The sequence below is a fragment of the Asterias amurensis genome, chromosome 4, assembly GCF_032118995.1.
Source record: "Asterias amurensis chromosome 4, ASM3211899v1".
Lineage (NCBI taxonomy): Eukaryota > Metazoa > Echinodermata > Asteroidea > Forcipulatida > Asteriidae > Asterias > Asterias amurensis.
The window spans coordinates 16,152,015-16,168,830 of NC_092651.1; the positions used below are offsets into that span (position 1 = coordinate 16,152,015).

Below are 16,816 nucleotides of genomic sequence, written 5' to 3' on the forward strand. Positions count from 1 at the left end.
AGTCACAAAATAATTTTCGTCTCAGAAGACGAAAATTATTTTAGCATGTAAAATCCCATGAACCAGTTATGATATTGAACCAAAACCATAGCATAACTGGTTAGTACGTTTTTACATGCTAAAACTGAGATGAAAATTATTTGTTTTCATTCACTCATTTCTCAAAAACTACAGCACCTCAGTAAGTAACATTTCAAGGGAAGCTTTCTACTATCATTATCTTCAAACTGTGTAAGTTTAATGTAAATCTGTGGACATTGTGTTTTGTGTTAGGAAAAAGTACATATACCCTTCAAGTCCACCCTCTGCCACCTCCAGTAAAAACTTTTTCATGGAGTATTTTAGAGGAAAACCAACCAAGAGTTGTTCAGATTTATTGGTCTTAATTGCCAGGATTGTACAAAATGAAAAAATAACAGATTCATGAACCAATATAGACTGTTTTCCCTACCTTTGGCCGTGTGTCTACAATATACATGAAAGTGCTTCTGGGGTTGGTGTTGAGGATAGCCTGGAGCATCTGTTCATCCTCAAGGCAGCGTGCACTGAACCCTGCCAAAGGCTGGCTACACCGGGACATAGATGCCTGAAAGTAGTAACAGAAAGAAACTGATTAGTTTTTGTGGTAAGAATAACTTTAGAGAACTTAAGACACCAAACTTCAAGTGCACTTGATCCTTAATCATTATTGCTTCATCCTTCCGATGACATGTAAAGCCCTAATTCCCTGTGCATTTTGTATAAATGCAGGTAAAAGAGCTCAGTTTAAGGAAGAGCTTTGTCGTGGTCTTTACAGCAGTGGCTGCTGAATCTTGTAAACCCTTTTTAAAAAGGTACTACATAAATTGGTGATATAATTCAAAATTGTCAAAACCTGTCTTAGAATTGCAGGAATAAATTTCACAATTGTATAGGTTAGGAATAGTATAGTTTAGTGAATTTTGAATTTTACAACTTGAACCATGATTTGTTGAAAGTACCTTGTTATCTTTGTGAAGGTAGGAAAGCACTGGTAACCTGCCTCTACTGCGGAACCGTGCACTGCCAACCAACACCGGTGTGCTTGCTGTAACTGGAACATGCATAATCTTGGGGTATGTGTCACAAATCTGTGGAAAAAGGTAGATCACTAAAATTGAAAGTGGTGTATTAATGACAGCCATGTTTTGTACAAACAAACTTTTTGGCTATTAGCAATTGTGTCATTGCAGATAGTGCTTGGTGAATGGCAGACTGAGGAATACCACCCCTCCCCATAACCCCAATATATGATATAGCAGTGTCCAAAATAAGTTTCAAGACACAAAAAAGTCACACATAAAAACTCCTTACTCTTATGTGTTTCAGTTTCTTAATGACAGCCATATTACGTACAAACATACTTTTTGGCTATTAGCAACTGTAATCATTGCAGAGAATACTTGGTGATTGGCAGGAGTGCCCCTCCCCCACCCCTACACATAGCAATGCCCAAAATAAGTTTCTAGACATACAAAAGTGACACATAAAACACTACTTTCTCTTATAAAATGTGTTTCCATTTTCCTGAACTCATCTTTGCAAAACCTTCATGCTTGACTGTGTTTGATGGGACATCCCAAACTGTACACTCGCCTCATAGCAGTGTCCAAAATAAGTTTTTAAACATGCAAACATTTTGCATTAAAACTACTTTCTCTTATCCATTTCTTACATGTAAGCCAACTCATCTTTGCAAAACCTTCATGCTTGACTGTGTTTGATGGGACATCCCAATCTGTACACTCGCCTCATAGCAGTGTTCAAAATAAGTTTTTAAACATGCAAACATTTTGCATTAAAACTACTTTCTCTTATCCATTTCTTACATGTAAGCCAACTCATCTTTGCAAAACCTTCATGCTTGACTGTGTTTGATGGGACATCCCAAACTGTACACTCGCCTCATAGCAGTGTCCAAAATAAGTTTTTAAACATGCAAACATTTTGCATTAAAACTACTTTCTCTTATCTATATTTCTTACATGTAAGCCAACTCATCTTTGCAAAACCTTCATGCTTGACTGTATTTGATATCCCCAACTGCAAACGACTCTAAGGGCACATCCAGTGAGCCGATGACAAACCCCCAAGGCTTTTATCAACAAATCTAATATGATGCAATTTACTGGAGAACCGAAGCATGAAATCCCAGTCAGCTGGCAATTAGACCAACTGGCTCCTTATATTGACTTATTAAAGGCACTGGACACTATTGGTAATTACTCAAAATAATTGTTTGCATTAAAACTTACTTGGTAATGAGCAATGGAGAGCTGTTGATAGTATAAAACATTGTGACAAACTGCTCCCTCTGAAGTAATGTAGTTTTTGAGAAATAGGTAATTTCTCACTGAAATATTTTAAAAGAATTCAAGACCTTAGCTGAGGTCTCAAAACCAAGCATCTGAAAGCACACAACTTGTGCAACAAGGGTGTTTTTTTAATCCATTATTCCCTCGCAACTTTGATGACCAATTGAGTTCCATCTTTCACAGGCTTGTTATTTTACACATTATGTTGATTACCAAGTGGGAAGACTGGTCTTTGGCAATTACCAAAGGTGTCCAGTGCCTTAAAGACATGGACACTATTGATAAGCTCTCCATTACTCATTACCAAGTAAGGTTTTATGCTAATAATTATTTTAAGTAATTACCAATAGTGTCCATTGCCTTTAAAACATATTGTAATTATACCTCATAGTTCTTGTTGACGGATGTAGTGCACCAGTAGGCATTAGGGACTCCCATGCGTGCATACTCAGCAGACAGATCAAACGGATCCCATCCGGCTGACAAACCTGACTGAAAGCTGGCTGATTTGTAGTGAAATGCGTACACTTCATCTAGCGTTGCTGTGGGAGGAGCAGGAAGGATTATTATCAACATACACTTATTGATTGGTAGCATATTGCGCCACAGCATCTTTTAAACTATTATGGTGCTAGGTAAAAGGAGTAGGTCTTATAATTCAAATGTAGTCCAACATACCCTAGAAACACTGTATGTTACAGTGCCAGGAACATCATAATAAAGGGTCTATGTATGTGTTCCTAACAAAAAACACAATGTCCACAGATATACATTAAACTTACACAGTTTGAAGATTATGACAGTAGAAAGCTTCCCTTGAAATTTTACTTACTGAGGTGCTGTAGTTTTTGAAAAATGAGTAAAAGTAATAATTTTCGTCACAGTTTTAGCATGTAAAAACGTATTAACCAGTTATGCTATGGTTTTGGTATAATATCATATCTGGTTAAGGGGATTTTACATGCTAAAATAATTTTGGTCTCATGAGACCAAAACTATTTTGTGACTTGTTTTACTCATTTCTCAAAAACTACACAACCTTAGTTAGTAATATTTGAAGGGAAGCTTTCCACTATCATTATCTTCAAACCCTGTAAGTTTAATGTAAGTCTGTGGACATTTTGAAAAAGTACCCGAATCCTTTAAGTGATGGATATGTGCGCTATATATGTAACATGTCACACACATAAAATAACCCACAACACCTTGTAAACCAATATGGTGCTATAAAAGGAATAGGTCTCATAATTTAAACGTATTCCCACACGACTTGCAGGAAATACTGTATGTTACAGTGCCAGGACCGTCACTAAGTGATGGATATGCGTGCTATATAACAAGTAAAGTACATAAAATAACACAGTGCACTTATCAAAAAGAGAAGGGTTTTTCCCAGTGTTCCTGGTTTGATTGGCAGCATATGGCGCCACAGCACCTTGTTAACCAGTACATGGTGCTATTTAAAAGGATTAGGTCTCATTATACAAGCATAGTCCCACATACCTTGCAGGAAATACTGTATGTGACAGCGCTAGGAGTGCATCTGAGTGATATGCATGCTATAAGAAGCCACTATTATTGTCATGATTATCAGTATTTGCTGAATGTAAAAATATGTTTGGTTTACATTGTTAAACATGATGTTAATTGGTCAGCAATATTCAATAATTTTACTCATTCAGTAAAGAAAGTAAAGCCCAAGTAGAGATTTAGTTCAACAATAATAACTGTCACTAACCATTTCTATAACAAAGTGTTAGGTTGAGACACTAAAGCATTTTCTCCTTGGTAAAGGGCACCCTATGAGGAAATTGTAAATTTCTAACGGAGCAATTCAAGGGCACCAAGGCAATGACCAAGGGCACCGAGGCAATGACCAGGGGGCATGTAGGCCTAGCCATCGCATTTGTTGCCTCCGTGAAGTATCAGGCCTGAATAAGTGTTTATTAAAATACACCAACAAACAACACATTGTAACAATTAGGTATAAATGAAGTCAATTGATTTGATCTAGTCTTAATTTATGATTTCAATTACCTGGTTTGGAGAGTTTCTGCAGTGATTTGTAGAGTTCCTGGCAACTCTTGTCCCTAGGAATGACAAAAATGGCCGTCTGGAATGTCTTGCAACGGATTTGCAAGGGGGATCCCGATGTTGTCAATGGTAACTTCTCCACAGATGAAATGTGCATGTGCTGGATCTACAGAGATCAGAAAAAACAAGTCATCCTCCATTAAAAATTACCATCACTAGTATCATTAGTGTTAGCCACGGTGGGCAGTGCCTGGCGGGCCCAGCACTCTGGGTAAGTACACTGTGCGGACCAGCACAGATTTCCCCCAGATTGCAATTCAGTAATGGTGGTCTCGTATCTAAACATGAATAATGATGTTGAACCACTCATCCTTGGTGAACTCAATTGGTTTTAGAGCCCACCATTATGTAGAATTGGTCAAGCTACAGGACGGTCGGGTTGGCGTAGTGGTACCTTTCCTTGCCTTTCACCTCTGGGACCCCGGTTCAAAATCACGCCAGGAGGGGCTGACATGGTTTGGGTTTTCAATCCCTACTTGATTGTGCAGGTTTTCCCTGAAATAATTATCGGGGTTTTCCTCCCACATCTAAAACCGAAACTTCCTTCTTTGTCTTCTCTTCATGGGCTTCTAAGTAAAGTGAGAATTAATAAATGAAATGAAATGAAAAACAACCACCTTGAATTGATCATCATCATAATCAGTCACAATGTGCTGTATTTTTTACTGTGTGAGGACGCTCTTAATTTAGTAGCACTTTTGATCACTTCCGGGAATTAAACACGATTTGTCCTGCACAGTTTTAAGTGTTCTGTCAATTTTTTTTTGCACAGTAGTTTTAGGTTGCTTTTGAGGTGGGTTATAATAGCTCCCTTCAAGGTCTTTTTGTCCATGATGGAGGATATCTGTAGTGGTTATGTGTTCCAACTTCCAGTTTTTAGAATAACTGAATATATATAACCCTGGAAGTGATACAAATATGTTGTAGAGCGCCCTCGCACGGTCAAAAGTACAGCGCATTGTTCAAACTAATACATCGTTTAATGTGTGTAATTCCTCACCCTGGTGCAAGTTTAAATTCAGTGCATTTATTCAATAACCCTGCCCCATTTCACTTATATTCTTCTTATTTAATTGTATTAGGGGTCCATCACAAAAACGCATCAATCTTTGCAAGGAAATACTAAAAAACACTTTAAAAACAAAACAATGTGCAATGAAGAAAATCATTTTTAAAACTGTTCAACTATAAGCCTGTACTGTACAATGTACATCATAAGGACTTCCATTTTAGGAGGTTTTACTCTTGAGTAAATACACTCTTGATATGAGTGTTTAATATTCCTATCCAATACATTTTGAACTTCAGTCAAGAAGGTCAAAGGCTTTACATTGTAAGCCACAGGTAACTCTAATAATCCAATAGACAGGGCAGCTAGTAACCACAGCTGATGCAAGTCACTCCTATATTCAGACCTAGAGAGCTTCTGATCAAGAATTACAGTCAGAATATTTGCCCTGTGTTTCAGTCCAGTTTCGTCATAAAATTATGCTTTTTAATATTTAATGTATGATTACCTGTACACGTATCACACATGTACTAACAAAATAAAGATAAATTTGTCTTTGCTTTATATTAACATGTATGTTATCCATTGTTTTATTTCATCGTCACATTTTTTTCAATCTCAACATGTACAGTACACGTTATACCAGACAAAATTACTTTAAAATGCATTGAAGAAGCTGTATAAACATTTACCCAAGCTACTCTAATCAAACTATAGTCTTTGAAACTAAAGCTAAAAATCGAAATTCCAGCCATTCTGCTGAGATCGTTCTCAAGCTGGCATATATTATAAATGCATTTACAAATGTACACTCACGCCGTCGGAGTGGCACTATGGTATGACCGCCAAAAGGGTTGTGTGTGGTAAACAGTTAATGGATTGTCAGATTTAATCCATTTATTTAAATGTCCACTGCATGTACAGAGCCTTCTGCTTGTGGCATTGTACACAGGAAAAAGCTATTATGATTCAGCTATCACAAGATACACAATGCATAGCTGAGGTTCACTTACCGTATGTAATACAGTATGTTACCATAGAGGTCTACAAATGATATTCACTGTATTAGACCTTAGAGCATGTTATTGACATTATGTGCAGCATATATAGCCTTCTCAAAATTATGTATTGCAAAATTGTAATCATAATAGTGTTTCATTTCACTTTTTGGGAATCCATTTCATTTTTTTTTTAGAGTAATATAATTTGTGATTCAAGAATGACTATTTTCTCCTGCAGTTAGTGCAGATAGGGCTGGACAATTTTAACACTGTGACTGTGTAGCCGACACAATGCAAATGAAGAAACTGTAGACATGGTTGAAAATCGCTTTTACTAAAAAAATTATATTTTTGGAATAAAAGCCTACTGAGGTTTTCTGTTGTAACATTTGACTTGTACAGCAATAAATTAAGATGAAATTTCAGCTAGAGCTGCCATTATTATGTTTATTTTTTATATTACTCTGTCTAAAAAGAGATTCAATACATTTCATCATTCGACAATGAAGTGAACTCTGGTGTCTGTGTTAGGGGAAACTTACAAGCCTGTGGTCTCAAACTAATTACAAGTGTGAGCCCCACCTTTCAACATGGATGCATTACAAATTTAGAGCATTGTAGATACCGGTACTAACTTGAGTTTCCAATACTTTATCTAGGCCTAATGCATTGGGGACTACACGCAGGTGCAGGCAAGTTTAATTTTGATGTTGCTTATATTATGTGATGGTTGAGTGTCCTTTGGGTTAATAACAAGTACAAAGAAAAACAAATGGAGGTGAAATCTACAGGACAGGGCCCCATTTCGTAGAGCTGCTAGGCACAAAAAATCACTTAGCATGAAATTTTTGCCTTGATAAAAACATGATTACCAACCAAATTTCCACATGATTTACAGGATATAAGCAAACAACAGCTGAATAAGCAATACTGTATGCAATAGATGGAAATTTGGCTGTGTGATAAAGCCTTTGTCGCACGACCCTGCTAGGTTTTAAAAGGACGTTTAAGAACGAGTCACTACTCTTTTATTCCCATTCATAAATGCCTTTTTGTTAAAAAATGTAAACACATACAGTTATAGACACTTTAACAATTGAAAATTCGAGGTTTGAAAAAAAAATCCCAAAACTTTCTGAAGAATCTGTTTAATGCGCGTGGGTTGTGTGTACATGCGCGCGTTTAGATTACGCACTGTTACTATAGCTATGAATTGCGTTCCGCGTGATAATCTTGCGCGCCCGATACGCGGAAGCCAGCTTGTTATAAACAGCTCCAGCTGGTCATTATCAAAGGTTTAAACACCCTACGTGACGCGCTCTCCACCAATAGGAGAAGAGAAACTGTCTGGGGTATTTATTAATCCTGTTTTTATCAAGGGGAGAAATTTCATGCTGAGCAAATTTTTGTGCCTAGCAGCTCTATGAAATTGGGCCCTGGTCAGTCCTGGTAAATGAGTTTGTTGAAAAGGTCAAATGATGATGTCCACAGTAACAATTTAAAACAATATTTTGTGCATTTCCATCATGTAGCAAACATACACTGTGTATTAATAATAAAGCATTACGCCATCAAGTGAACTGCACGGGATTGTTTCATATGTACATGTTCACATAACACATACACAAAAATCAGAGAACACTTGGTCTTAAACACATGTTTAGACGTATACATTTAATGTAGGTACAGTTAGCATTTAATATTTGTGTGTCTGCACTGCCAATACATATTATGAGGATTCACACAAAATTCAACCCTTAAAGACACTGCACACCTTTGGTAATTGTCAAAAACCAGTATGCACAAAATAACGAACCTGTGAAAATTTGAACTCAATTGGTCATTGAACTTGCGAGATAATAATGAAAGAAAAAAAACACCCTTGTCACACGAAGTTGTGTGCTTTCAGATGCTTGATTTTGAGACCTCAAATTCTAAATCTGAGGTCTCGAAATCAAGTTCGTGGAAAATTACTTCTTTCTCGAAAACTACATTACTTCAGAGGGAGCCGTTTCTCACAAAGTTGTATCACCAGCTCTCCATTACTGATACTCGTTACCAAGAAAGGTTTTATGTTAATAATTATTCTAAGTAATTACCAATAGTGTCCACTGCCTTTAAAACAATGAAAGACTTTCAACGTGGAAATGGTCGTGCCTCTCAGCGGTCCTTTTCTATTGTTCTCATCGCTGAGAACAATAGAAGAGGAACGAGTGAGTGGGACGCCTGCTATCATCTCAAAAGTCTCCCATTTTAGGGTATTTTAATTTTTTTAAGAGACTCTCAGAAATACTGTGTGTGTTACACTCTCGATGCGAATATCTAATACCTTCCATGATGCATTTGTCTTGTAGAAACGTTTATTTTAAACATACTTATTTGAATACTTGTAAACATTGCACTTTTCAAATAGGCTACACTTTAGGGTGCTGTGGTGCAATAAGGGTTATTATCAAGGGTTAATTAATTGATATATTTACCCATGTTTCTCGTTTGCCAGTTGGATCCACGAAGATGAGATGGGTAGCAGTTAAGTAAAGGTTCCCCACCGCTGGCTTGCGGGTATTAAACCGATCAAGCAATCGCACATTCTCTATCTGTAAATACAACAAACAGAATAATTTAAGCAAATTCATTTTGGATTTTTACACATACACCGATGTGTGTTAGTACTAAGAGATGTTAAATTTTAAATTTGCATCGGGGATAAAGAATAATAAATGTTATTATTATTTTATTTTTTTACCGATGTGTGAACAAAATTTCAGTATGCATATTACTTGGGTGGGATACAAACCCAAGAACTTTGCAATTCTAGAGCAGTGTCTTACCACCTACACTACCAAGATTGCCCGGTAGCTAGTGGCAGTTCAAATCCTACATGTTTTGGCAGAGAGTGCTGCAACGGCTAATTAAAAAAAATAAGTGAAAAAGTGGTGGCAGGATACACAGAACTTTTTCCCAGATCAACCCAGTCCAAGGTCAAGTCAGCTCAAAATCAAAATAAGTACTTTAAAAAAGTATGTGTGGCTGTAAGTAGGCCCTAGATGCCTTTTACTTGTAGACATGAACTAAATACAATAATAAAATATAATTTGAAGCCACCTGGTTGGCATAGACGTTGTTGTTGTTAAATAAATTAGTTTGTGTAAACTCAGTTTGTAAATGAAAGCAGAGGGCGAAAGTTCATAGAAACTACCCAACTTGGTACAACAGCGCATGCGCAAACAAGAACAACCCGATCAGCAACCGCCAAGACGCCAGTGGATATGCGCTGTTCCAATAATTGATTTCACCACTGATTTGTTTTACGTTTTTCTTTGAATATTTCTTATTCTTGGTCAATAAGAAATTTTGTTAAGTGTTCGTTTACGAGAAGACCATGCAAAATCTTCAAAAATCGACAAGGTGGGGGGTCAGCGATTTAAACTCAAATCTTGGCTATTTGATCCCCACCTGGGACCATAACACCTGGTGGAGCAGCTCGCTCAAAAATCTTACAGTGGCCGAGTACGGGCACCAACTAGTTTCAGCGCAAAATTGACACTTCCGGGGAGTTTATTTGTAGTGTTTCTGGCGTACTGTTAGAGCCCCGTTAATTCAATTAAACTGTATCAATTTTTGTCGACATATACATCAAAAGAAAGAGCTCATCGTCCTCTTCACGATGAAATAATACAAAAATGTGTGAAAATTTTCACTTTAGATATCTAGGCATTAGGAAAACACTTGACAGTTCTACTAAGGAAATAAGCCATCTACGCAGTTAACCATAACTTAATTAGTGCAGGGCTGAGTGTCAACAAACTTGGTGGAAGTATAGTTTAGATATCCAACTACAATAATAAAAAATAAAAACATTGCCAGCTCTTCTTGATTTTGATTGCCAAGGGTCAACAAAGATGGAAAAGTTCATAAGTATCTGTATCAAACCTACATACAGTCCTGAGTAAAGTATTGCTTGCCTTTAATTTACGTCTGGAATAGGATGTTATATAACATTAAACAAATACATCAACAAAGATGATACATAAGTTTTTGCAAGTTGTGTGTATTAAGGTGGATGGGAGAGTTTTGTTTGCAGCAACGACCGTGATAATGGAAGTGGAACGTCCAGAACCGCCCACCCAGTTAGCGCGAAGTACCGCAAGAGGGCGCCCCACATTGCAATGCACCCCCCCCCCCCAATCGCGAGCGATGTCAACATGTCAGCCATGGATATGGCGGATGTATCGCTGCAATGTGATTTTTATAATCTTGAGCATTGCAAAGACATCGAGTGTGGTGTATATCCCTCTTATCCGCGAGAGAGCAATACCGTGCATCTTCGTCAATGCACAAAAAACATACGGAGCCATTTGCAGAAGTGGAAAGTTGCTGCACATGATGTGAATGTCGAGTGGAAGTTGATCCTCCTGCGATGTGGGTTATTCGACGTTGATGCTTACAACAGTGATAAGACGATATGCCCGGCACATCGGTACAAGTTAGGGTTGAGTTGGACATCAACAAGGAAACGCTGTTATCCACTCCATGAAGGGAAAGGCAAACCATGTCGTGGTGCGAATAAAACAACTAGTCGTGAGGTGGGATAATCTTCCGCACGTCGCCACCAATTTATCCGCCGTTAATTAACTCCAAAACCACATAATTTGTTTCTTACCTGAGAAGAAGGGTTACCGCATATATACATCAACAGTTTGTAAACAATGGTCAAAATTGGGCCGTTTTTGACTTCCAGTGACATCGAACTCCGCCATGTTTATGCTGTTTGTGTGTGTGAGTGTTGTTATAACGGGTTCTCCATTACTTTATTGTTCGGATTCCGCAAACAGGACAAAGGCTACAACGGATTTGACGATACAAAATACAATAATTACTGATGATTTATTATATACCTGTGCTCAGCTCACAGGAGCCATCTTGTCAACACCGTGTATTCTATCCCACAATGTATTTGGCATTCATGGTGCGCCTAATGGGCAAGTACCTCTCAATAGTAAAGTATGAATACAAAGTGTCCGCTACAGAATTGTAAACACGCTTCTTCATAAGCACATACTTGTTTCATCCTTGCTTTATGCAGCATACAGTATCTCACTGGATTTATTCAATTTCTCAAATTTTCAGCAAACGTGCGAGTCTTCATCAACTGATGACAATGTTACACATGATCTAGGTGCATTTGACTCTTCTTGGGCTCCAACCCCCCGACCAAAGAATGTGGAGTTGCAATCCCTGAACACTTTCCTTATCCAGAGTGGAAGGTCTCCTGTTGATGGACAGCTTCGTCGACCATTAGAAAAAGCATCTGATAGTACCATCCGTTATTATAGAAGAAAGGCAAAGGAAGCTTTTGGTTTAGTTCTCAATTGTTTGGCACCTGGTCAAGAAGATGGGCTTATGAAGATCACAGTTGGTGAAAAAGCTGCTGACTTATCACAAAGTGATCAAGATGTTGACAGCAGTACCAGCTCTCTAGTTGTGTGCTATCAAGCTGCAGACAACTGGTGTACCAAACGACAGATTTTATCAATATTGGCCCACAACATGACAAACATTACATTGTTACTTTGCACGTCAGTGGGCTGAAAAGATTGGCGAGATGCAAGCTGGCCCTTCTTGTTCCAGTACAGGTGTTGAGACTGTCAGTTCTGGAGCAGCTTCGGCCTCTATGTCCAAGGCAATCCTTCCTGGCTGGGCTCGCAAGATTTCCAAGGCAAGGAAGAGGTTTTCACAGCAAGTGAAGGATTTTTTGCTTGCTCAGTTCATGATTGGCGCCAGTACAGGAAAAAAGGAAAACCCAGAAACTGTGTCCCGGCGATTGAAAAGTCACTTTCACAGAGATGACTGGTTGACTACCCAACAGATAGCCAGCTATTTTTCACGTCTTGCTCTCCTACAAAAATCTGGGACACTGCCATCAAAGAGCTGGACTGATGTGCAAAATAATGCTGTAGAATTGGTAGAAAGACAGGTTCTCGTGGATGCTGTACAGAACCAGTGTGAGCTTTGAGGCATTTAAATGCATGATGCCATCGGACGCTTATCAAGTGTTCGTTTTTGATTAAACAGTCAGTACTACTCTTCCATTTTTATTTTTTTTAAATCTCAAAATTTTGATGTTCTCAAACTACACCTAGCCAATTAGCTTTCCAGTTGTCTCGTTACCATCAGGGCTGATTTTCACACCCCAAAAAATCCATCACTCAATGGCCAGTACTGCTTTCAACTGTGATGTCGTTTGAGTATTATCTATGGTGTAATACTTGTACCACTCTATCTTGACTGTATACATGTACATGTAGTCAGGGAATACCACACACAGGTAGTGTGAAGGTAAAAACTAAAACATATTGAACTGTTGCACTCATGATGTCAATAAATAAAACCATTGACACTTGTTGTGTTATTCTCTAAACTATAATAAAGTCCTGGTGTGTTTATTTTGTTATCTAATGTTTTCTAATTAACTTATTCTGAAGAGGATATTGGCTTTGCAGTACTGCAAATGCCTGACAAGGACCAAATAAGTGGCACTGATAGCTACTCATGTGATCATACAAATCAGAAAGGGTGAAAGGCTTGGAGGAGGGGGCTATAATTAAAATATAAATCAGGGTTTGAGTATGACAAACTAAACAAAACATTTAAATATAAGGTCAGTGTCTGAATCCTGAGGAAATTGGTCATGTTTACCAAAAATACTTAATTAAAGATTCAGGGACCAACATAATTGTTTCATGTAGGGTGATGAGAGGTTTGCTTCATGTCCAATGCATCGAGACTACCGTTGAAAACGAGGCAGTCGCAAATCACAAGAGGTACCAGTTTTGAATGATGCAATGCTAAACCGCCATTATAAGGCAAAAACAGGCACCTGCCATTTCAAACAAAAAACTGCTGGCAAATATTTTATTGATGCTACCTAAGGACCATAATAAGACCTCTCTTTCACCTGAATGTCATTGCTCACAGACCTGCACTAGTGACTCTACAGCGACTCAAAGATGTGACGCAATTTTGGGGGTACCCTTAAATGAAGAGTTACTGTTGCCTCTTAAGAGTCTTGGTTTTCCAAAATTTTCAGTTCGTGGTTTAGGTCAGGATACTAACCAAAGACCCTGCAAAATTCATTGCTCTACTGTATTCCACCTTTCAGCAGCAAGCGTTTAAACTTTTGTAGTCAAAAATCATCAAAAACGCAATTTTTTCACTAAAAAACACATTTTTTGCTATTTTTTCTGTTAGGGAGGTCGGATTGGCCAAATATTGTGCACAGCCTCAAGGCTACCTATGACCCACCTACGACCAAAATTTCAGCCAAATCCGTTGACCCCCACCTTATCACGGACTGCATGGTCCTCTCATGGACAGGCTCTTAATAACAATATAAGCTGCACAACTTGCTGAAAGTCTAAATTGGCAGGTTAGTGTCATTTTCCGGCAGAAAACAACGTACAACGTTCAGCATGCTAGGCAGTAAATGCACCCCAGTCGCGCCATATTCTCCACAAGTGTTTGTGTACTAAAGTGTCAAGGAATGTAGGATTCATAAGCAGACTAAAATGATTTTATCCAAACACATTTTGGTAACCCTTTATAACTCCTTTGTTCTTCCTTATTTCAATTATGCTTCTCTTGCCTGGGGTTCGTCTACATCAGGTTGCAATAAATTGTTTTTGTTACAGAAAAAAGCAATCCGTATTATTCATGGTGCAGGTTATCTGGAACATACTTCCCCATTGTTTGCCACATCAAGTATCTTAAAACTTGGCGATATTCATTCTCTTAATTTAGCAAATTTTATGTTTAAACACTCTCGTAATTTGTTGCCACATAAACTTCAAGGCTTCTTTTTTGCTAGTGCTTCAGTTCACACTCATCAGACCCGTGGTTCAGCCAAAAGGAATCTTTTTGTTAAACAAAGTAGAACAGAGTTTTTTAAAAAGAGTGTGTTTCATAAAGGAGTCCTTTACTGGAATAGCATTTATGCAGATTTTAAACAGTCAGTCAGTGTTTTTTCTTTTTGTAAAAAGCTTAAGAAGATTTTGATTGATTTATACACAACTTATTAATTATATATCTCTTTCATTTCTATACACAACATTTTTTAGTAAATATTTCTCACTCATGCATAATGTCCATGTCCCTTGTTTGTTAGTATTCGTTTTTGTGTAAATTGTCCTTTAGGGATGAGGAAAAAAAGCTTTTGCTTAGCTACATGTTAACGTCAAGCTATTTTCTTTTTATTTAACATTTCTACAAATTTAGGGAAATTAGGTATTTTCAATCTTTTATTGGAAAAGTTTCCGTATGGCGCCACCACTTTTTCATTCGAAATAAAATAATATAGTATCTAATTTACCCGATTGATATATCCCTTTTTGTAAAAATGAGTGAAAAAGTGGTGGCGCCATACGGAAAGTTATCCCTTTTATTAATCATACTCATTTATTTTCAAATCCAATAAAAAATATATAATTGTAAAGATAAATACTCTAAACTTTGTGTACACCCCCTCAGAGTCAGATGTTTAGTGGATTCAACCATTTTTTATTCATAAATAATGGGTTTGGTTTGGAGTAAATTGACGGCCACTGCATGCTGACAGACGTTTTTCAGTAGACCTTTGATGTCCCTACTAAACATCCATACCCTAGGAGTTAAACATAGCGGAATAAACTAAGAACACATTCCTCCTTGGTTTAATAATTAAATGATTTCCTTCCTTCATGGTTACAGTAAAGTTACAGTTACACTGTACTGTTGTTGTACGTACAGCTGTTGTAAGTGTACATGTATGTCAGGGTCCTACTAAAAGCCGACAACAAGCCGACAACGCCGACAACAAGTCCAGAGCGCCGCCAACACGCCGCCAACAAGTTTAAAATACCTCAAAAATGGCAAATAAACCATATAAATTTTAGAACTATGTGTGTTTTGTAATATAAACATAAATTTAATGGAAAAACTTCACGAAAAGTGTGAATTTTTAACCAGAAAAAAACAACTTAACGTTCACGGAGAACGGTCGGACGCCATCTTGGCTTAAAATCGTGTTTGGACCAGTCCATTATGATGCGGGTGAGTCAGACTTAGCAATAGAGGGCGGGCGTCATGCACTGTGCACACTAGACCTTTTCGCAAATACCGGGGCGCGCGCGTAAAGCTTGGAATTAGGTGCATTGTGGTCTAGCTGGTAGCAAAATTTGATGCATATCTATCCCACAATGCACCTCATTCAACAGTGTGCGCTTGCGCATTGTTATTTGCGATAAGGTCTCTGCAGTGAAGGTCTTCAAATGAAGCCCGCCCTCTGTTGTTGACAAGTGCTAAATCTACCCGTATCATAATGGTCTGGTCCAAACACGGTTTTTAAGCCAAGATGGCGTCCGACCGCTTTCCGTGCAAGTGAAGTTTTTTTCTGGTTAAAAATTCACACTTTTTGTGAAGTTTTTACATTAACTTTATGTTTATATTACAGAACACATATAGTTCTAAAATGTATATGGTTTATTTGCCATTTTTGAGGTATTTAAAACGTGTTGGCGGCGTGTTGGCGGCGCTCTGGACTTGTTGTCGGCGTTGTCGGCTTGTTGTCGGCTTTTAGTAGGACCGGTATGTCATGGTATGTGCTGCTAGCTAATGCTAGGTAAATTATCCTACATCTAGGAAGGGATAACTTTCTGTATGGCGCCACCACTTTTTCACTCATTTTTACAAAAAAGGATATATCAATCAGGTAAATTAGATACTATATTAATTCATATCGAATGAAAAAGTGGTGGCGCCATACGGAAACTTTTCCCTAGGAAGGTCTTACTAGCTATCTACTCTAAGCTAGGTGTCTGTGGCCATCAGGCGGTAAAAAAATACAAATCATGAAATGCCACAACAACTTGGTTCATCATTGTTGTTCACTCATGATTCACTCAGTCAGGGACAGTCAGTCATCAACAACAACAAAAGTATCGAATTTTCAAGCATGTGTTTTTTTAAAACGTTATTGAAACTTCAGAGTAAATACTGCAACAAAACAAATGAAACGATTAAAGCGTACCTTGGGGGTGGTAATGTGTTCCATCTGGAATCTTTTTCGTTTTTCAGTCTGTCGGAAAATTGCTTCTGCTACAGAATTCGGCCTCCATGACCAGATGACACACTTCCGGTTCCGGGGTAATATTTTTTTGTAAGGGCATTTTAATAAAGAGTGTTCATTCTAAGTATTAAAAATTTTACTTTAATATAAACAAACTAACTATTCAAGAATTAAATAAACTACTAAAATATTTAAAATATTATTGTTACGCTAAAATTTGTTGTAGTTTTTATCACACTTGTTTGTTAAATGTCGTAATAAATTGATGTTATATTAA

The 16,816-nt window shown here is 37.7% G+C and overlaps 1 protein-coding gene across 1 annotated transcript in view; it reads right to left on the minus strand.

The window, feature by feature from the left end:
• LOC139936183 (phosphatidylinositol-3,5-bisphosphate 3-phosphatase MTMR8-like) overlaps positions 1–16,608 on the minus strand; it is a 31,675-nt gene extending 15,067 nt beyond the window's left edge. Inside the window, exons 1-6 of the mRNA XM_071930946.1 lie at positions 16,501–16,608; positions 8,918–9,034; positions 4,371–4,533; positions 2,718–2,875; positions 981–1,109; positions 452–586 (exon numbers count right to left, since the gene is read on the minus strand). Of these exons, the coding sequence (XP_071787047.1) occupies positions 452–586; positions 981–1,109; positions 2,718–2,875; positions 4,371–4,533; positions 8,918–9,034; positions 16,501–16,524 (726 nt within the window). The 5' untranslated portion in view covers positions 16,525–16,608. The remainder of the gene's footprint in view (positions 1–451; positions 587–980; positions 1,110–2,717; positions 2,876–4,370; positions 4,534–8,917; positions 9,035–16,500) is intronic.
• Between the last annotated feature and the right edge of the window lie 208 nt (positions 16,609–16,816).